Below are 22749 nucleotides of genomic sequence, written 5' to 3' on the forward strand. Positions count from 1 at the left end.
CTTATGGGATGTAACTGGACTGAGACAGTCTTTTTTTGTACCAGCTGAGAATCAGGCTCCCTGCCTCCTTCACATTCAATCTGCAAAAGGCTGGTCAAAAACTGTCAGATTGACAGGACTGGAGATTGGATTCCTCTCTTTATCCTAAGGCTACTGAGAGGAAAGCTTCCTCCGTCCATGTTCTGGCCTGTAGGAAGCCCAGCTAGGGCTAAGACTTCAATCTTCATCAGAAATAAACTACATATGGTAGGTTAACTGGTAACTAAATGCACCGGTTAACACTTGTGTTTCACCGCAGAATCAAAAGGTTTTATTGTACCTGAGGTAGAAGAAAGGAATAAAATGTGAAAATATCAGTCTTCAGTGTAAAAAATTTGGAGGAAAGTTTTGGAAAAATAAAAATAGTCAGGTGAAGCAGCAAACACATCTCTGCTAAATTCTGAGTCCCTGCACCCCGGACTGTTCCAGCAATCTGGTGTGAGATTTCCCAGCTTTGTTGCTGAAAACATCAGAAAATCAGATTTGCGAGTTACAGTCACTGCCTCTATCTTCCTTCCTGACCTTCTGTTCTGCAGCTGTCAAAAAGGCCGACAATGATTACAAACCAATATGACAGCATTTGGCGTAGGCTATAAAAGTCCTTTTGACACTAATAACAATAAAGCTCAACTTTGATACAAAGTGCTTGCTATCAGGTACTTCAGCAAACTTTGTTTAGTCCACAAGCACAAGGCCAAATCTTTAGCTACCGTACTTGCTTGCACCAGCTATGGGCATTGCCTATTTTTACTCCAAGGCAAGGAAGATGAGTGCTTATCTAGTAGTCAGTGTCTTCATTTTGACTGTTTGATTCTAAAATCAGATTTTTATAAAGGATCACTTCTAGCTGTTGGTCCCTGACACTCCACCTGGGGATAGGTGGTCTTTTTGACCAGGAGATGCTCATATCACAGCCATCGCTGTCCTGCAGCAGCACCTTGGCTGGGCTGAGCAGCAGCCTTTTATCAAGAAGCTCATCCCAGGATCTGAGGCTGCTATCTCTTTCTGGCCATCCCCTGTGACACCAAGAGAAAAGCAACCAGCTCCTGTCACTAAAACTGTAAAAACGCCTTAGCGAATCCTGAACTAGTGAAGGCAAGTTGTGGTGGTCTAAGAACAAATGCTGTAAGCTCCAACCAAAAAATAACCATGTAAATTTAGAGGATCTTCCCTGCCGTGGCCCTTCCAGATCCAAGTCCTGGCAGTTGCATCTTTCACCCCAGATCCCATAAGGGATCCCAAAGCTCAACAGGGTGTTGCTTCCTGATGCTCCTTCCCTCATTTTCCCAGATTCCCTTCTAGTCAGATCCTAGCTTTGAGGATCTCTCTTTCCTGGGATAGGAATGGGCAGGGTCCCTTTTGTAATTTTTTATTCAGTAAATCTATCATGATCAATAACGATTTAATCTTAACTAGCCCTGGTTATTTTTCAAAGAACTGCTTCAGTCAGTAACTGTGATGCAGAAGCTGTAGAGAGCTCATGCTCACTCAAGGAGGCTTTGCCTGAAGAGCCACCGTCTCTTTCGAAGATCTCATGGTTTCTCTGTCAAGCCCCACTGCAATTACTTACACACTGTGTGCTGGTGATGCTGACAGAGCTGGAGATGAACGTTAGCCCGTTGTTCATGCTGACTTGTAGGAAAACCACCCTGAAGCACAAAACAGATACACTTTTTTTTAGTGTCATCTTTATACCCATTGTTCCCTTTATTCTGGCTGTGTTTTAGCCATTGGCTTATGGACATGCATGGATAAAATGTCCTGCTGAGTCAAGGCATTTTCATAGCTTGTTTACCTGTTTAAATGTTTACCTGCATTTGTTTCTCTGCTTGCCCAGGAGCCACCCTTTTTATGTTGGCTTAATTGAGTTGGGGCATATGCTCTTTACCAAAAAACCTCCATCCCACCTGGGGCAAAGGGCACTAGGACAGTAAGTCATAACATGAAGTCTCAGACGTTTGCAATACTACCCTAGATAGCACAAGAAACTTTAAGGCTTCTTTTTTTTAAAAACCCCTTCTGCAGCTTAAAGAGCCAGAATGTGTTTTCTTTGACATCCAAGTAAATCCAGAATACCTGCACTGAGGTCAAGGGGTAAAAACACTGAAATGACAGTGAAATTAAAGAAGAATCTGGCCCTAGCCATTCTTCAATATCAGAGAAAGGGTCTGAGGAGAAAAAACAAACAAACAAAGAAAATAACCCACAGAAAAACAGCAAACAACTTTCCCTCACCCACAAATAGGAAAGGGAAGGGAGGCATTCCCCCTCACGCCCAGTACAGTATTTAAGCACCCACAAGATCACCCGGGGGAAGGTAGGGCCTTGTGCCATGTCTCCCAGGGGTCTGCAGGATTACAACAGCCAGACACTAGCCAGAAAAATACCAACACTAGCCAGAGCAGGGCAAAACCCAGGAAGCAACATCTACAACAGCAGCAAAGGAATTCAAATCAAGCATCTGTTTTCAATCAAAATGAAAAGTTTGCCTGGAATTCAATTACCTTTTGGTTTGAAAAAACAGGATATAGGAGCAGAGGAGAAATCACTGTTCTATGCTATAGGACCATGGTCCAACAAGGCCTTTGGTTAACCTGTGCTAAAGACCCAACATTGAATAGAGCTATGCTGGCTCATACTAGGAGAGGATCTGGCACAAAGGGGATGGAGGTAATCCTGGCACACACACAAATTTATTAGCTTGGCACTTTGGGCAAAATTCTGAGCCCTTGGCTCAGTAATGACATCCTTATCCAGAAGTCCTCTCTCTCTTGACATGTGCTGGAAAGCAATACTTACTGTCCAGCATCTTCTATCACTGGGGCAGGACAAAGTAAGTAAGTATCGTGAACGAGGGTCGGCTTTTCATCTGAAAAGAAATGAATATAACTGTCAGGCCTGAAAAGAAATTGTCCCAAGCAGGCCACCCCCTCGAGAAACACTGACACCAATGAGAGCCACAGACAAATTCAGTATATAGGCAAGTACCAATATTCCCCAACGGTACTGATTACACAGCCAAGTACTAGGATGACCATTCTTGTTGATGACAATATAATGTTATCAGGCTAGAGATACCACAGCTAAGAAATGGAAGTACATCTCTGTTCCTGACAGCAGCGATCAGCCATTTTGAAGCCAGCTTTGAGCAATACTCATTTGTCTATTTGACAAGTGCATGCACTCTACTCATACTGAATACTCTGACCCCACAAGTTACTCCAGTGGTTCAATTTTTGCCTACCCACTCCCAAACACACACACAGGAGGAGCCAAGGCTGCACTGTTTGAGCCCAGGGAAAAGGAATAACAGAGATGAGGTGGAGCTGAAGTGGACGGACACCAGTCCACGGTTGGTCATATATGGGAGACAGGCAGAGAGGGGCCATGACTGATGTTACTGTGAGGACCTGTCCTGCACTAGCTGCTGCTTTTCCTGTCCCCAACCTCCCCTCTGTGGCAGAATCATCTGGAAACAGCCCATGTTTATAGAGGTCTGGTGCAGGCAGAGTCAAAAGCAAGGCCATGGGCGTCTTCCTGCCTCCCTGCACTCTGCTGCTCCAAGAGTCAGCAGTGCTAATCCTGTTGCTTTCAAAAGCCACATCCAGAAAGCCAAGTCCCATCAACACAGAGAGGAGGCCCAGCAGTAATCCTGCAATGCCACTCCACTAAAAGCACGTAAGCTGAGGAACAAGAGCAGACAAGTCACTGCTGTGACCACACATTATCTCTGAACGGCCCAAAGCAGCTAAAGTGCTAGTCCAGAGAAAGACTACCTTACAAAAGTCCAACCCCAGTGAATTAGGGGCTGGTAATAGCTGCCAGCTTATTTAAACCTTAGAGGCTTGATTACTCTTTCTCCCTAGGAAAAAGAATTAACTTGAGCAACAACAGATATGAGAGTTGTTCTTCCATGCTTTGCCCACCCCAAGCACACCTGAAGACAAAGCTCATTTCCCAGTTTTGGCAGAGATGAGACCATGGAAACTATAGTGATATGTTTTAGGGCCAGCCTGAGGGGAAAGAAGCCAGCCAGCATAGATCAGTGTCTCATCACAACATTTGTTGCAGACCTAACCCAAGGAGAACACAGCACGGAGGAGCGTGGCATTAGGGTAGTTTTCCTCCTGTGTACTTCCAGGCCTGGGTCAGCACTCACCGTGTGAAGTCCAGTCAAGGTGCCAGTGCATTAGGGACAAGGAAGAAAAAGCCAAAAGCCTGTCTACCTGGTAAACCACAAGAAACAAATCCCTGGCAAAGGGCATCTGTAAGTGGAATGAGAGCGAGACCACCAGAGTTTATTTAATGCAACCTCCACGTAGGCAACTAGGATGCGAAATGAAGGAGCAATTCATGTGCTCCCTCTTGTAAGTGAATTCACTGCTAGGGAAGGCACCAGCCTGACCGCGACAGGATATGAAAGCCTCTACTGTGCTCAGCCAACAAGGGTAGCATATACAGAAAAGGAGCAAAGCTCCCCTCCCCACGCCGTGCTTCACCCTGCCAGACACACACTGCTTCTTGGGAATAAGAGAGGACTGCTGAGAAACTAGACACTCAATCTTTTTTGGCCATTCAGTCCTTCGCCTGGCTGCTGAGACAGCAAACAAAAGACCCTGTTTAGCACAGCGATGACAGGGAGTTTCCACGTTACATGCTCGCTGCAATGAGACCAGCAACTGGCATCAGAGACGAACGGAGCAGGCATGGGAGGGCCCTGCTTTATGGCGAGTGTCTCCTGAATTGGTGAATAAAGAGTCTGAAGACACCACCAGAGGATCAAGATAGCATTATTTCTTTTTACTGCTGATGAACAAGGGAATAGGGAGCAATTTTATTTCTCCGTCTTAAAACCTGATACCCAGTCCTCGCTGGCTGTATGCATCATCCACGTGCACCATTACAATGATCCTGAAATTCACTGTGCAGCAGCACACCCCAGGTAAGCCCTCACGACACAATGCCCACAGGTCACAGGATTAAATAAAGATGCATTTCAAGCTTCTGTTAGGTGTAGATCCCTACCCAGCTCCCCCCACATCCACTGCAAGGACTCCCCCACCATGGACGAGAAGTGGGCTGTGTCACCTCTGTCACTCATGAAGTGACACAGCCACAGGGAGCACTGGAATCCACCAGCCTGCAAACTTACTGATAGTAAGGCTGTCGTTGAGCTTGAAGCTGCAGAGTACCTGGTCAATATTTCTTGCATGATAAAAGCCGTTGCCTCTTACCACGACTTGAAATGATTCTGTAAGTAAAAATACAGAAGGGTAATGAAAACAGCTCAAATAACAGCGTTTCCTTCCAGAGTGATCTGAATTACAACATGACAATGGCTGTTCCCTGCCCTATGCCTGAAACAAAACATTCACACTGACAGTCTCAATATTCAGCAGCAATGGTCAAGAGTGCTATAGTGGCACTGGTGCTTCACAGAGCAACATTCATCTCAAGGTTGCTCCCGCAAGCGTCTCATTGACCCCCAATGCCTTAATTAAAGGTGCCACAGTAATACTGTGAGCCTGACATGGCTGATGTCATCTCATGGTTCCTCCATGGCTTTTGGGCCAGACACCTTTGCTAACCATAAGCACCAGTCCTTCCTATCTCCACAGCAGATTGCACTTGGCTTTCAGCAGCACCTCTGTTCAGACAGATGCAGACAAACAGGACTCCCCTCATAACCCCCCTGTGAATCAGAGGGGAAGCTTTGCATCTGGTACCAGTCCTGGAAAAATACAATCTTTCAGTCCATACAAGAACTGAGCCTGTGCACAGCCCCATTAGCATCTGCTGCATGTGGGAATAACTAAAGACCCAGGTGCTGCCATTTTCTTTGTGCTCTTCCCCCACACCCCTGCCCCAGCAGCAGAACCCACCAGTGGCACAAGAAGAGACCTGCCACATCAGACACACTGTCTGCTGGCACTCCTAAACCTGCCCTTCAGCTGCTCTCAACTTCTGTTGCTTCAATCCTGATGGGGGGCACCTATGAGTTTTGTCATTACTGTGATAAGCAACTGTGATTTGTTCATTCAAGCAGGAAAAGCATTGCCAGTTTTTCCAGCCAACTTTTCAATGGTCTCTTTACTGATAGAGCAGTTTCACATCTGAGTAAAGCCAACCTAGGAAGGCTGCTGTCAGCAGTGAGATCCCAGCTGCAGATGCCCTCCACTGCTGGCACCACTGATCATGTTGCAGTGCACTGAGCTTGCTCACACACCTGAAAAATAACCCTCTGTTTGTTGCCAGAGAGATCACTAAGGTGATCTGCCTGGCTGAGCACCTGCTGGGAATCCAAATATGCAGGATAAGGGAAGGGACAGAGACAAGTGGTGGTAGCATCAGGTGAGTTTATGTCTATCGTGAAACCCCCTTGAGTCAGTGTACCCAGGACAGTTAGAAACAGGAAAGGTAATTTGAGGAAGAAGGTATTAAGAAGCCTGGTTTGGTTTCTCAGCTTCTCCACAGCAAGCTTTTGAAATTATTTCTTAGTAACCTCTGGGTAACACTTCACAGAGCTCTGATAACAGCACAACACAACTGTTTACGGCTCTTCCTTCCCTTTTACTTTACACAGATGGAGCCCGACACCGAGCCACACTCTCCTTCCTCTTGGGGCCAGCCTGAACTGCTGACAGCCGAGACCCGTGGCACACAGCAAGGGAAAGCTCAGAAGAAGTTGCCCTTTCACACGTAGATCTCCTGCTTTAGCCGAATGCTCCACAGAGCTCGCCTACACCAGCCACTGAGCAGCATTTGAGGTACCAGGGGGATACCAGCACAACACAGGACCAAATAATCTTCGGGCTACACATAGACAAGTAAGAATAAACTGCATAGAAGTTCTCCACTAGCAGCAAGTAAAACCATGAACAAGTCCACATGCACTATCAATTATACTTTGACCAACATACTAAACATGAGAGGAAAACAATGTTGATAGGATTGAGGGGAGCAGTACCTAATTTTTAGTGATATGACACCTGGCTTTTGATAACATTTTGTATGATGCACTGCCATGTTATCTGAAGGCTTTGGAGGAAGGACTTGTTATTAGATAACACTACATGAGGACCAAAGGTGGCTGAAATACATATTCAGCTTAGCCTGCCTGCTCTTCACTATCAAGTTACTGCAAGGCAAGCTAGCATGAGGATGTGGAGTGCTTTAACTTTTCCGTACAAACAGCTTGTTCTTGCCAAAAACACATTCTCACTACATTGAGGTCTAATGCAACTCTGGGTGAATTGGACAAGGAGGGGGACAAGTTACGATCAAGCACTGGAAACCCACACTCTGGTTTTCCTCATGGTGACTTTCCCTTAGAGCAATGCTCTGAACGGACACAGGCTGCAAGGAACATGGGAATCAGAGAAGATATTTTGGGAGGGGAAAAAGAAAACATCTACTGGAGCGCATATTAAAGTGAAACACGTGTTTTGGCACTTTGCTGAAGAAAGATGATAAAATTTGAGACCTCACTGAGCACATCAACAGCCAAACACACAAAGCCAGCATCAGAATGTGGCCTCCTTTTAAAGGGAAGGGTTATACATCCTGGTTCCCACTGGGGGTGGAGGGCACTTCTTTAAACAAATAAAAATGGACTGTAGGGCAGATTCAGCCACTTCTTACTCCAGTAGGAATCTGGAGTTACTCTAAGTCTGATCCAGGCCTTGAGCCACTTCACATTTAACCCAGGTGATATGCTGAGAGTTATTCTTGATGAGCATTCCTTTTTTTGCCAGCAGAGCTGAGTGTTGTGGCCAGCCCCGAGGGCAACCGGGCCTCTGCCCACCTGCCAGGACTACCTGCCTGGGACCAGGCGTTACCCCAGACTTGCTTGTAGCCAGCCCACTCCACAGTGACCTGAACACCCAGCTAAGATAACTTCTTCTTGCCTCTCAATTTTATATAATATAAGTAGTTTGCTGAAATAATATTGCAGGTAGATTTATTCCTCCCCCCCCCACCCCCCGAACAGATGGTCTTAAAAGGCAGCAACCACAAAGGCTTAACTGACAGCTATTGCAGTGGCAGTGCCTTTATAAAGAGGCAGCAAGTAAGAGACTTTCAACACAAAACATTGAAGGTAAAAGCTACATCTAGAAGTTTAGTCTTGTCAAGGTAGTTTACCTCTCCTGCCCTTCTCTCCACTATCACTGCCACTCTGCACAGTCAGTTGTGAATATTGACTCGGTAGTAACCTGCCCACCACCACAGGCTGACGATACAGTCTCAATACCAGACTCGCATGGAAATGTAAAAAGCTGGTGCTGGATTTGGTTGTTGCTGTTAAGAAGTCTGCCCCTTTGGATGCTCCAGAGCATTAACGTGTTCTGGACGATGGTCTGTTGAAATGGCTAATTCCATTTAATTTTGCACCCTGGCTCTGGCTGCGTCCTTTTCTTCCTTAGTTACTGTCAGATCGTAGATTGTAGCTTTTGACAAGACAGCGAAGGGAAAAAGGTCAGCACTGAAATAACCAGGCAGCGCTGGCAGCGAGATGGTAGGTTGAAGCTGGTGTGCGCTGGCTGCGCTGTCGGCTTCACTTCTGTGACTCTGATGAGAAGCTGACGGCTTGCATCCACACCTGGTAGTTGATGTGGCCAGTAGGATGCCACATCCAACAAAACCTTTCAATCACATCTGTGTACCGTAAGCATAATCAAAGCAATGATGCTGTCAAACAGGATATGAGGCCCCTCCAATTCTGCACTGATAGCCTGTTTACAGGCTGCATGTCTTGGTCACTTTAAATCAGAAGGAACGGGAAGGACCCAACTACATTTCTCCACAAGGACGATAAATTTGCAGGGTCAAAAAGCATTAAGCATCAGATAGCTGTCATAACAGGACAAGATCAATTTGCAAAGGGACTTGCCAGATAGCTTCGTCACAGAGTCCCACATGGAAATTGTTTCATCAGCAATTTACTAAACCTCTGGCAAGTCAAAAATGAAGCCAAGATCACCAGTAATCACCACCACAGTGGTAATTAGGAGTTGCAAGAACGGTTACAAGGAGTTGGTCAGTCTGCTCTAAGCCCTGATCATGACTGGCTTCCACTGAGCAACACAAAACCCTCATGATCTCATACCAGATTCTAAAAATTAGTAATAATGCTAAATAAAAGCCAAACTGATTATCACCTCCTCACTCAGACAAGTTTCATACAAAAAGCACAGACAGAGCCACATTTCAAGGCTGTAAACAAGCAAGCTTCTTTGCTGGAGAATGTGGTAATATATTGCACTCTTTCAAAAGGTCTACTATTTTTTGATCAAAATTTTGAAATGCAAATTTCAATTATGCTTTTTTTTTCTTTTTTAAATTCCTAACTTAGAAAAAAGGAGGAGGAATGTTGCATTTCTAGAAAATGTTATGTTCTAATTTTCAGCCAGTTCTAAATGCAGGTGTATATATATTTTTGTATAGGATTCAATGGCTGTATATCTTACCTATACATTATCAGTAAACTACATTAGTAATTACTTAAATTTAAAATGCATTAAGATTCTGAGATGACTTCATAGGCTTCAGTATTTTTTGTGTTAACGTCCAAAGAAAGTACATTAAAAAAATAAATCACGTTACATATAGAGTAGAACTATATCTGACTGTCCAGTGAACTGGATTCAGAACCTGGATTCACACTACCGTGAAAAACGTTGTTCAATCCCAGGAGCTTCCCTCCAGAAGACAGTGGTGCACACAGCTATAAAGATGAACCTCTGGCTATGTTGAAGTAAGTGGGATAATAAAGGATAACAAAGCCAAGCAGTGTCAGTGCAAATAAACAAAGTGTAAGCAAAGCAAGTAAGCAAAGTGTAAATATTTGCAGCCTCATGCTGTAAAACCTCTTGCAGGAGTTCATTTCAGCTAAGGCTTGCAGGACTAGACTCATAATAAAAGCTATTGCAGGCCTGATTCTTGGTGCTAAGGGCCATTTAACACAACAGTATGCACCATTCGGAGCTGCAGTTTTGGATTCCTCCTATTTTCAAGCTCCCTGCTGCTACAAGCAAACCTTCAAGCACGCAAGATCCAAGCCTTCATGCCCTGGTGATTCAGCACCACACTTCACTGTGTGCCAGCCTTTGCTGGATGGCTTTGTCAACAGGGACAGAACAAACCTCAGAATTTAAGTTGAACAAGTGCCGGTATTTTGCTGCATCAGCAGCAATACACAGAAACTGGTTCTGCCTGATTTATACTGGTCTTATTTCAAAGCCACAAAGACAACAAAAACCTCCTACAGATGCAAGTAATGCAACAATTTTTTTTTTAAGGAGGGCAAACTATTTTGAAGTGTACTCATGTATTTTTAATCACGTTTGTGAGAAACTAGTTACCTAGCAAGCTCTGCAAAAAATGAAGTGGTTTGAACTCATGAATCAGGAATCAAACTGATTCCTTTTGAAAATAAGAAATTTTACTCTTTTGGCTGAAATATATCCATTTTTGAAAAGCAAATCTTTTCTTGAAAATTTATCTTCTCAAATACTTTAGAAAAAATTTTCACATTTCCATTTGAAAAAATGGTTTCAAATTCAACTTTCCAATATTCTTAACATTGTTCCAAACAATTACAAGAATACTACTGAAATCCATCCTATTGGAACGCTCACATTTTCATGTAGCTAAATGCAATTTTTGTTAAACAGGAAAGCTTGCAATAAGCTGTTGCACAAAAAATTGCCTGGTATACAATAAGCAAGCAAAAAAAGAAAGAATTTATTGCTATGAAATAAAGAAAGCTTTGAAATGTCAAAGCTTTAAAATTGTTTTTGATCAGCTCCACAAGGAGATTTTTAAAAGCAAAATCATTCCTTTTTTAATTTTTCCACAAACGAGATTTTATCACAAATGCCTAGTCCACAATTATATATTTAGGCATAATTCAAAAGATACAAGGATATTTCATTTTAAATTGAACTACTCAGGGCAAGATCATATTGTGATCGACATGTGGAAATGAAGAGTGAACAATTTCTCTTCTCTGTGATATTTATTAGATTTTTCCTGAGTTTCCTATTTTTATCTGCTTTCAAGGTCAGCTTTCATGCATCATTGCTATTTTATTTTTATGTGCTCATTTTCACAGTGTATAAGGAAATGAACACAAGACGGTAACATCACATCTAAATAACCATTCTGTAAACTGTACCTTCCAGCAAACTTACGGTGTCACTCTTACTCTGCTGCAATAGCCTCTTAAGTAGACAAAACCACAGCAAGTGAATTGCTAACGTAAACCAGAACAAATCCAAGTTAAATATACTAGACATGAAAGGCATGAAATTATCAACAGCTCCTCTGGGGATTCTTCACGTTTACCATATACACTAATGGTCCTTTCACTGCAAATAAATAAAACAGTAGTACTTTGGAAAACACATCAGGTATCTTGGCCTATGCAGTTAATTACATCTGGTTGAATAAACCTGAAATTTCTGTGAATGTTTTGCAAAATCTTGTTCTAACTGCTGACGAGTCCTAGCAGATCCTAGGAACGCAGTCTTTCCAGAAATTTGTGAGACACGGCCTTCAGACCCTAAAACACCTCTGGCAGTCTGACTTCATATCACTTCTCTCTCCTCCTTCTCTCAGATATTTTGAAAAGCAGTATCCCCAGTTCCCCGAGTGCTACCGAGTGCTACCTCAGCCAACTCTCCAAGCTGGCATTCAGCCGCAGCAGCTACGTGTTTATCAGCACAATTTTTTTCTCAAGCTGAGAAGGGACACACAGAGCTTTAGCCATGGCCCAAGGGGATGCTTTAACACATCCACCGGCTTCAGCTCCGATACCACATTAGGTAGTTACTGACATTTCATCATTGCCATTCATTTGCCTTATCACACTGTTCTTGTGGAAACTTACCTCCTGCACAAACACTTGATGGTTCAGCCGCTAGGATCTCAATGCAAGATTTCTTAAGAATCTAAAAAAATTTAGATAATGGCATTTTTGGTAATCAATTATTTTTATCTATGCTTTATTAATACAGGAAAGGGTGCCTTTTTCTGGGTTTCAGAATACCCAACTTACTGAATCAATGGTTCCTCTTAGGGCATAAAAGCCTCCCGTAACTGGAAAAACATGATCGATGCTGTCAGCAATTGTTGACAGCTGCAAAGAAAGACAATCATAAATCATGAGGAAAACAAAATTACAGTGAACAAAACTGGGCCCTTTCACACTTGCTAAAAGACATCACCCTGACACGAAATTATTTATGCCTCAAGTAATTAAATAAATGCCTTCATCTGACGCTGTTACTTGTGCAGTAGTATAACAAAAAAACAGAACAAGAAGAAAGCAAGCAAAGTTACCTGAGTTTCATTGAAATCTTTCACTCCAACACAATAAACAATAGCTCCAAAGCTTCTAGCTCTGTTGGCCTAAATAGAAAAAAAAATTGCCGTTAAGTGCAAAGCCATATAATCAGTGGAGCTAACAGTAAATGCCTACAGGTTTGACATAAGGTAGTTTGGGTAAACGTGAAGGTGACTTACTTCTTGTTCTGCATAATAAAACTGAACGTCTTGCAATTCTCCATCTGTCAGAGCAATAATCACACTAGCGGTCCGAACTCCTACATGGAGGATAGTTAACAGATTGCACATGTATGACACAAGATTCAGCAGTGAAAAGAAAGTTTGCAGTGAGGCATTCCTTTTTGCTGACAAATAAATACAAACCCGTAAGGCTAGACTCTCAGCCTAATTTGTATGGACTTTATTGGAGATACATCAGCTGAAGGTCAGATGCATAACAGCATACAATAAGCCAAAACCTGTGCACCTTCATTCCACAAGCATCGCTGAAGGAGGAGTACTGCTCCAACAAGGTCCATGCACAAACTTTTCTGTTCTGCGTAAAACTTAGCACCTATCCAGTTTATGTCTAGACCCTTCATGGGGAGAAGTGGCAAAATGGATCCACAGAGAAGGTGATGTTTCCTCTCTTCTCTTGACAAACATGTCTCTGCACAAACCTTGCCCAGAGATTGTGGTAAGAGATGCCTCTGCAAAAGGAGCTTTCCTGCCATCCTACCTTCCCCTCCAGCAGACTTTCAAAGAGCAACCCCACTCAACGTAGCATGAAATGTGCTTCTGTAGGGGGTTCAGTCCCCCTTACACTTCTCGAGCAAGAAGAGCTGTCAGCGAAGTTCATAGGAATTCTGAGTCTGTGAAAATCTTAAGATCAGGTCCATTGGAGAAAATTCATGTCTTGTGATAAGACATTTCATATCCCACCTAAGCTTAAGTGAAAAGGTTGCATAGACTTTGGATAGCTATATATGTAATGCAGTATAGAATACAATACTACCTAGAAAAATGCAACATGTTAACAAAATTAAACCAAATTCATGTGCAAACTATGGTTCAATCAACCATTCTGCATCCGTAGTTCTTAAGCAAAGTAACTAATACACATAAATGTTACTTTCAGGGAAGTATTTGTTATTTTTTCAAAATAATCCATTACAATTTCAAGTGTCTTTCCCCATACTGTCTGAAACTAAAGACTGATTAGTTCTGACAGGTTTCTTATGCCATGCAGTCTTTTCCATGTCATGTCAGACACAGACATAAATCTTAAAAAAATGACCTGCAACTTGGGGGAGAAAATAGCTTGGATTCCCATATTTTTTTCTGCCCGGCATGCTTGAAAAAGGCTGAAAAATTGGAGATCTTATTTTGTTTTCTTTTGAACACTTGTTTCTTCCCTGATATCTTAGCTTATAAATCCAGATCTCATCTACTCCTTTTTCCTTCCTAATCAACTTACAAAATAGTTGATTAGTTCTTAGCTATATGTTATGAAGAGGTAAAATAGTTTTCAATTGGACTTGATTTCGCTGGCAGAAGTGTCTGAGAAGCCACACAGAGCTGCTGAAGACTCTACACTCACAGCCTATTTTATTAAAAAGGCACTGATGTATTTCTCCATCTTCCAGAGACCATCAGCCCACAAATGAGAACAACCTCACACCAGGGTACAAACCAGGCAAGAATTGTTTGGTTTAACTAATTAGGCCTTCTTTTGGCACAGACAAAAAACACAAATACATCTCCCTCCTGAAATTTAGTGAAAATTTACATTTTAGGAACTCAGAATCTGATCCCAAATCATTCACACTGATGCAAAAATCTTAGCTGATTGCATTCACACCTACACTAATGAGAACGAGGGCTTGGGCACAGGATGCAGACAGGGCTGAGTGCATCAGGACAGAAGGGCGCAGGAAAACCTGGGTATTCCTGTCCCCTGGGTGCGGGACAGGCAGTTCTGGCTCTAATGCTTCGGTCTGTATTCTGCACGGGGTCAGATCTGTGATCATACTGGTCTCCTCTGGTCTTAATAAACCATGAATCATGCATTTAAAATTAGAGCTGTAGTCAAAATGGAATGTAGTGATTGTGTAACACCACTTCCTTCTCCAACACTTCTCTTGGCGGGTTTACTGCAGGTCATATAAAGAACTATCATCCCTGTCTTTTCAATGCAGATATATAAGATGCGTGATATACAATGCCTACCTCCATAGGTTTCGTGGTAAATCTGCTCATTTGCCTGCAATGAAGTGTAGAACATTGTTAGCTCTTAAGTACAGCAGCAGCAAGCAAAGCAAAGTTTATATATATATAAATCAAAAGAAAGGAGGAACTGTGATGCGTACCCTTTTAAATCCTTCATGCATGAACGTGTCTCCTCCAGGCACTTCGTACTGAAGAATGTCGAGCCCTCGTCTTATGGCTTCCCTTTGGATAAGAAAACAGGAGAAAACAATTTTATTAAAAGTTCTGTTTTGTTTGTTGAGATATTCCTGTACCACAGCTAGATTATGCACCCTGTCAGTACACTGCACAGAGTGCATACACACCAGCTAAAACACTGGTATACCCAAGATTTTTCAAAAAACACAATTTTTCAGCCAAACACCCATGGGAGCACAAAACCAGACGTATGATACAATGTTAGGGCTAACACATTTTAAGGGTGCAATTCTGGCCCTGCTCCCTCATTCTGGTACGCTGTCAGGCAGGATGAGATTGAATTAAACCAAACACCAGATATTCAACTCTGACAAACTGCAGACAGAAAGAGAGTTTAAAAACTTACGACCCTGTCATGAAAATGGGACAAATAAAAACTCCGTATTCAATCAATCATCAGGACAGTTGGGATTAGGACTTTTCCATTATAAAGACAGAGGCCAAAAGATAAGACAACAGGCTGGGAATGATGAGAATTTCCTATCCTAGACCAGGGACTGATCAACCTTCTTGGGGCATAGACTGCTCCCTGGTAAGAGATGGACTTTGATACCATGACCCCTGTTGCATAGCTTCTTGCTCCACAAACACATACCTGTTAACCAAGAGGATCGCTCAGGGAAATTAATAATTTAATTGATCACTTATCACTAAAAGACCCTGATCCTTAGCGAAGTTTTCATATATTAATGGCACACAAATAAGGCCAAATCACAAAACAAATATTCAACAGACAAGATGCAGGAAGTCCAAACATCAGCCCCAGATGCTACGGGGCATCCTTTTTTTTAAAAAGATAGTGAGAGCCTCTCTAAGCTCCATTTTGCAACTGGGCATTTTAGGTGGCACAACCCCAATTACAGAGGAAACAGGAGTCTATGTAGGATGAAGGTAAAATCAGGAGCTGGGATTGGGGATGTCATTAAGGCAAAAAGCACATTTTTACCCTTTCAAAGTATAAAATGAGCTTAAAAGGCACACGTGGTGATCCATACGGATCACAGGAGTTTAGGAGAGGGTACATTTTAATACCACGTTCAACATACTGCCACAGGGTTCCTGTCTACTTTCCACCTTGCAAAGAGCAAATCCACCCTGGACAAGAAAGCAAGTTTGAGCTCCGTCACCACGATACAAGATGGAGACCTGAGCCAAAACGCAGTGGAGCCAGCAGAAATGCAAGACCCCTGGCAGGGTTTCTGGCTTTGGATGAGGCCCTGGAATACAAAATGGAGCAGGGGGATGTTCTTTCAAGACTGCTCCAGAGCCCCCTTTATTTATAGGGTGCACTGTACTACCGAGGCCCTCTCACACAGACAGAAGCAGCAGCAAAACCAAGGGCTTTAAGCTGAAATGAACGAAAATACTTAGAAACACCACCATGACACGGATTTCCGTGTGTGAGGCAAATCACATCCAAAATTATTTGGGTTTTTTGTTTTTGTTGGTTTTTTTTTTTTGGTGGGTTTTTTTTGGTGGGTTTTTTGGGTTTTGGGTTTTTTTGTTGCTGTTGCTTTCGGTTTTTTGTTTGTGGGGTTTTTTTGTTTTGTTTTGGGGTTTTTTTGGTTTTGTTTTGTTGTTTGGGTTTTTTTTAAATAAAATTTGGTTGTGAAGGTGGCAACAAGAATTTTGCTCCAGCCTCAGACTCTTTTTCTTAAGCCTGTCGCTTGGCTGTGCAAACCACCTCTGGCATGGGTGCTGCCTGAAGGCAGCCCAGGAGAGGGGTGCGATAGCCAGGCAAGGCAGTGCTCCAGCACTGGGTACGACCGCTGCTGGCATGAAGCTCAGAGCTTCAGACCACTTCAAAGGGCACTGTGGGACTTTCATACAGTCTTTTGCTCATCAACTCAGCGTCTGAGATCTCTTACACAAAACCCACCCTTATTTGGGTAGTTGAGGACAGCAACGAGGTACGTGAATCCTTGACTGGAAACACAGTTTCTCCCTGAAATACTGCTAGAAAGAACGGACAGCCCCGTGCTGCCTTTCTCTTATAAGGCTGAAAAAATGGTAATGGGAGACCCAAAGGCCTGCTAAGCCCTTTTCCAGTTGGGAACGATGGAAAAGATTTCAGTTGGTGCCACACTGAGGACTGAGACAGAGCTCTGAATCCTGGTTTTGGGGTGACTCGCTGCTTGAGAGGAGGGATGGAGGGTATTTCTGGATGAAAGTCGTGGAGTACTTGCCTGTTTTCTGTTAGTTTCATGACTGTAGTGCCTCGTGAAGAAAAAACGATGAAAGACATCCGCAACATTGGACTGAAACAGAAGAACAAGCCAGATCCCCATCACAGATACACATTACTCAGCAGATTTGCATTTGCTAAGAAGCAGTGAAAGAAAAAATAACTTAGATATATAGCAAATTAAAATACCATCTTAAGAAAACTTTACCTTATGAACTTCTCAGCTAGGCTTTCCACAAAAGAGTAAATCTCTGTCCAATGATTTCTGACACTTCCAGACCTGCATAAAAAACATAATTGATTACATTCATCCTATTTCACAGTGAAATTCCTTGTTCCATTCTGAATTTTAAGCCTGGGCTACTCCAAAAGTGGTTAGGGACAAATTCCCTAAAGGTCTACGGAGACAAGGCAGCCAACTCTGTTGAGGCTTCTACAGCAGTTGTGTCGGAAGCTGTAACAGGAACCATCGTGGCAAAAACGACTGACTCAAAGAGAAGTAGAGATAGGTCTGAAATGGTTTACCATACAATTTAGAAACAAGTTCAGTAACTCTTCCATCTGCTTCTGTTCCTTTTATAACATAAAATCTAAATATTTTCCTCTAGTTTAATTCATGTTATTTGACTTCACTAAGTCATCTGCTTGCAGATTATTTACTTTCCTAGAGCACAGCTCGGCCCTTGCAGCCACACAGAAAGTCTTGACTGATCTCCTATTCTCCCAGAATGCGTGGGAGAATGTTTCCATGAATTACTGTTTGTTTCAAAAGAGAAAGCTTTTGAAGTAATTCCGAAGGGAAAGGCAGTGCTCATAGCTAATTCACTGGACTAGCATTCTGGACAGTCAATCCCTGGCGCCATTACAGATTTCTTGTGAAAACTTGGGCAACTTAGTTACATGCACAAACTTACACATTTGTGCTGCCGTTCCCAATATATAAAACTGCATTACTGGCACTCCCTGGCTTTTTTCTGCTTAGTCTTACATTCTCTGGGACCCCCCCAGTCTGGTGGGACTCAGACCTCAAACAGAGCCTTGCACGCAGCAACTCTATAGTAAATGATAGGTGATTTCTACCATGTGGATCTATGCCATACACTTTCAAGCCTTTAAAAAGGCTACAAAGCATGAAAAGTCAATGATTTTAAAAGCCCTTCCTAGGACTGTGGTGTTTATGAGAGAACAGCTCATTTGCTTTCCTTGCCAGGCAAACTCATGGATCAGGTGTCTTAGGCAGAAAGATAAATAAAACAACAGCACGTAGAGAAGGATCGCAGGGGCTGACACACAGAAGAACTACAAAAATTTCTGAAATGTAACTATTGTAAAGCAGTAGGTTTCCTCTAACTGCTGTTAGACATTTTTCTGTATAAATGGATTTTAAAAAGCGGGGGGGGGGAGAAAATGATCCCATGTTACAATTCTCAGTTCTACTATGGGCTTTCCAAGCAATCCTATGGCAGTCACTTCTGCCCCTGTACATGACGTACAGATCAGCGTACAGAAGCCCACATAATATGGCACTGCCTGCCCTGCCAACGGTGCTGGTGGAGTGGAGAAGAGCAAAGATAAAGGGACAAGGACCGAAAGGAGACCCCTGAAGTACATAAACTAGAATAAGCTTGCTTGTGTAACCCTGTGCTTTCATGCTGCTCTGCTAGAGAACTGGTGAATCATTCACAGAACAAACTGGTTATCAGAGAATGAAGAAACTGCCAGGCACTGAGGGAGGGCAACAAAGCACCAGGAACTGCTTGAACCAAGGATCTGGATCCTCTGCAGTCTCTGATTTATATGTGCTAGGCAACAGAGGAGACATGATTATATATTCATGAACAGCACCAATGAAAGGTGCTGGCACTATTAGCAAATGAGCCCTTTTCACATCGTTAGAAAATAATCCATGCAGATGTGAGGTATGTACTTCAAGCACTGCTTTTCCAGAGGGGATCTGAGGCAATCCAACACCTATAATTCTGCAAGTCCCAGGCTAAATCTCTAAGCATGCTAAACTCAAACAGATTTTCCTTTAATCTATGCAAGACGCATTTACAGCTCCCAATCTTTTTTTTTTTTTTTTTTTTTTAATTCTCCCCCCCCCGGAGTTCACACTTTCAGTTTCATTCTGAGCTTGCCATCTCACTTAAGTCCAATTCCTGCAATTTCCAATGGAATCACTTCCTTACGTAGAACAGCCACAGTTTCTTACTTGGAAAAGACTGACCTATTTTGGACGAGGTATCAAATTTCTACTGCCAGCTGCAGAGGCACTGATGCAATCCAAAAAAGAAAGTAGCAACGAATAATTTTCTTTTATAACAGCAACAAATCATCATTTCCAGTACTTTCTTAGGACTGTCAGAATTTCTTCTTTTTTTTTTTTCTCCTTTTTTTTTTTTTAATCTACCCCTCTGGCAAAGAACAGCTTGGCAAAACAGCCTAGACACTGAAAATTCAAGAAAATCATAAGCCACTAATGGTGGAAAAACATGAAGACTTTTAAAGTGAAAATGCACAGATAAACTTAATGCTGTGCACTTCCATGTACTCTGACTATAATGAAACACCCTTTCTTGGAAAGGGTACAGCCAGTGAGACTAAGAGTACTAGAGTTGGCTGTAATAAATCTATAGATGCCCACCCCTGCCACGCTTGAGAGGTCTCTGTCATGGGCTAGTCCTCACAGGAAGCTTACTGCGCTCCCAGAGCACCCGGCTCTGCGTCACTGAGCTACAACCCTGTTGAGCAGTGCAACGCCGGCATGGCGGCGGGTCTCCTTCTCCCCTGGCAGGAATTCCGCACCCACCCGTTGCTTACCAGCTGGGAAGCGTCAAGGCCAGACAAGCAAGCCAGACAAGCCATAGAGCAAGAAAATTTTACTGTTTCAAAATCTCATATAAAGAGTACTAGTGAAGTGGTCAGCACTTAATCACTTTCTCCACCACATCTCTTGAAAGACCAGGTGTGTCACCTCCCACTGGAAATGATGCCCAAGTGCCACCGATGGTGGTCACATCAAACCTCTCATGAACACCAGTGGGGGTGGCCTGGCTTATAGAAGAACCTGATTTCCCGCCCTTCCCTCCCACTCGCCTCTAAATATCTCTGTTTGGAAAGTCTGTTTATTTGCTGTTTCGTGTGTGTGTGTTTTGGAGGCTGCCAGGGTTTGCCCTGATATAGTTTCATCTGTTGCCCCAGAGGCCTGAACCCACAAAACCAGCAACAGCAGTTTTAATGGCAGATCTAACAAAAAAGTTTACAACAACAAAATGTTTGCTAAACGATATACTAAGTTGCCAAATGCTGTCAAATATGACTCCCAACACTGAAAACAGAAGCTGCCCAACACTACTGAAAATACTGAGGCATTTCACTGCTTTTGGGATCTTATCTCTCACACTGCAGAATCACTTTTGCTGGCAGCATAAACTAACTTGCTGCCCTTCATGGCTGGATCAGACTAGGAGGTTTTTGCCTGCGTTTCCCATGGCAAGTGGGAGGCTCCAAGCATACTCTAAGCTCCTTTCTGACCATGGCCAGTGCTTGAAAGCCATACTCATTTTTAACTCCACAGTTACCAAGACTAGAGAAAGCCCAAGGTCTTTCAGTGATGCCCTACACCACAGGTTATTCACACATACACGGATATGCACACAGCATGATTTTTACAGCAGTTTTGGTGCTTTTATTGTTTCCCTTAGAACCTTACAATAACTAAGCTCCTGTGCTAATAGGAGCCTCAGACAAAGCTGGCATGTTGTCTCGAATTGCCATCAGTAAATAACCACAAACAGATTCCTTGCCTGGCCTGTTTGGCCATCAAATGATACACTCCTGTAAGACTTCAGAGGAACTGTGAAGACTTCTAAATAACGAGGAAAGAATAAATGTAGCACAAAAAAGAGCAGCACTGTGCGGAAAAATTACTGGGTGCGAGACACGCACTCGTCCACCCTCACCCAGGCTTCCTCCCCGCACTCTCCCGCTGAAGAAGCCCAGTGAGCCTGACATTCTCTGCAGAGTACCAAGCCCCACAAGCCAAAGACCTCTGTGGATAGCGACCCTCAGCTTAAAAGCAGTTCGTGTGCCTTTCAGAGTCCTGCGGGACAGGGAGGTTTCAGCCCTCGGAGGTTACATAATTCTCATGGCGAAGGAAAATGCAAAGCAGTAACAGCTGCTGTGGGTAGCCGGAGCACCGCAGGAAACGTTTCTGCTGCTGGTTCCGCTGGGGTGAACCTGGAGCGGGTCCAGAGAAATCACAGAATTTCCCCAGGTTGATACCTACGCAATTGGGATCAGAATTAGGCCCAAGTGAAGTGAAAAAAGCCACAGCAGCCATTTGTTGCGAGCGTGCTCCCCGCTCCACGAGCTCTGTTCCCATTACACACAAGACAAAGAGAAGAGTCAGCAAGCCACAACATAGGAAGGAATGTGCTCCCGGCCTCATCGGGACTCAGCTCGGAGCAGCAGCTGCTGCTGCTGCAGCTCCTGCTGTTTTCCTGAATTTCACATTGCTACCACTTGATGGGAGGGGAAAAGAGGAGGTCAGTGAGTATTTCTGGGGGTGAAAGGAAGTGATGTGATTGCAAGGCTTGATTCTGCTCCTGCTTACTTTGGAGTGACTCCTTCTAGCTTAGCGGAGCTCTGTCAGTATAAAAACAGTGAGCATGTTAGAGTCGTATCTGCCTCTATCTATGGGATTTCACTGCTGTTTGAGAAGACGACGAAGCGTGAGACAGGCTGGAAACCTCCTCTTTTTTCCTAACAGGCTCCCAGAGGCAGTGGAAGCTGGAGCCCAGAGAAGTCAAGCAGCACAGCCCTGGCATATGGGGTGCCACTTTCAGCCCAGTTACTTCAGCAGACAAAAACCAGGAGGGTCAGTTGTAAGGTGCCTGTCCTAGGACATGTGTGATTCACAGTCACAGCTAAATTCACTGGCAGGAGCCTATACAGATCAACCTGGTGCAATGTACATCAGACCTGCAGCTTAGCAGTGAAAGTTAATACCCCAGCACTACCCAAACAGTAAATATTTTTATTACCACATGTACACAGAGAGAAGGCAGCAAGACCCAAAGCCTTTCCTCCCTGCTGAAAGTGAGAAAGTGAAACCCCTTGAAGACACAGAGCTGTTCCTTGTCCTATTCCACCCCCCCTGCCCCCGCACGGTTGCCTCTGTTACAGATTAGCTGAAGGCAGCAATTCCAGAGATCCTGGAACAAGAAACAGACCCATTATTACTGATGCTGGGCTCAGTTTGAGTATGGTGTCAGGGGAATACAACATCCATTGAGTTTGCAGGTCCCTGCAAGTCTCTATCCCCTCAAGCTAATGGTGGCCCTGTATATGGGCCATTGCTCGGAAACGTGGCACTTTGTTGTTGTTATTTGGAGAGCTCTTTGTGGCCACAACCACACTGTAGACAACAGAATTCTTGCACATGGCTAATAATGGCTCTGCAATAAAAGCAAACCCTGGGGCATCTAGTTTGTTGTGGTTTCAGCCATGCACACGCATGTTCATCCACCCCTCTGCTCCCTTCTGAGCCAGCAGAGCATTCAAAGTGACAAGAATCCTCCTCTCCCAAACAATGCTTCTTGCAAGCATGGAAGGGACCTTGACTGGGTGATTCATCCAGGCAAGGAAGGACTAGTTTGTATTATCTGCTCCAAAGGCAATTAGAAACACTGGCAGAGACAGCCATTCTGCGACAGCCCTCGCTTCAAAGT

The 22749-nt window shown here is 43.6% G+C and overlaps 1 protein-coding gene across 2 annotated transcripts in view; it reads right to left on the reverse strand.

Moving 5' to 3' along the window:
- ANTXRL (ANTXR like) overlaps positions 1-22749 on the reverse strand; it is a 63139-nt gene that overhangs the window by 33105 nt on the left and 7285 nt on the right. Inside the window, exons 2-12 of one of the 2 annotated variants that reach the window (XM_072869733.1) lie at positions 17226-17297; positions 17019-17090; positions 14736-14817; positions 14596-14629; positions 12565-12644; positions 12382-12450; positions 12098-12178; positions 11930-11990; positions 5192-5290; positions 2839-2908; positions 1610-1688 (exon numbers count right to left, since the gene is read on the reverse strand). In XM_072869733.1, the coding sequence (XP_072725834.1) occupies positions 1610-1688; positions 2839-2908; positions 5192-5290; positions 11930-11990; positions 12098-12178; positions 12382-12450; positions 12565-12644; positions 14596-14629; positions 14736-14817; positions 17019-17090; positions 17226-17297 (799 nt within the window). The remainder of the gene's footprint in view (positions 1-1609; positions 1689-2838; positions 2909-5191; positions 5291-11929; positions 11991-12097; positions 12179-12381; positions 12451-12564; positions 12645-14595; positions 14630-14735; positions 14818-17018; positions 17091-17225; positions 17298-22749) is intronic. The other variant, XM_072869734.1, reaches the window with a different exon arrangement.

Source organism: Ciconia boyciana, chromosome 8, assembly GCF_034638445.1.
Source record: "Ciconia boyciana chromosome 8, ASM3463844v1, whole genome shotgun sequence".
Taxonomy (NCBI): domain Eukaryota; kingdom Metazoa; phylum Chordata; class Aves; order Ciconiiformes; family Ciconiidae; genus Ciconia; species Ciconia boyciana.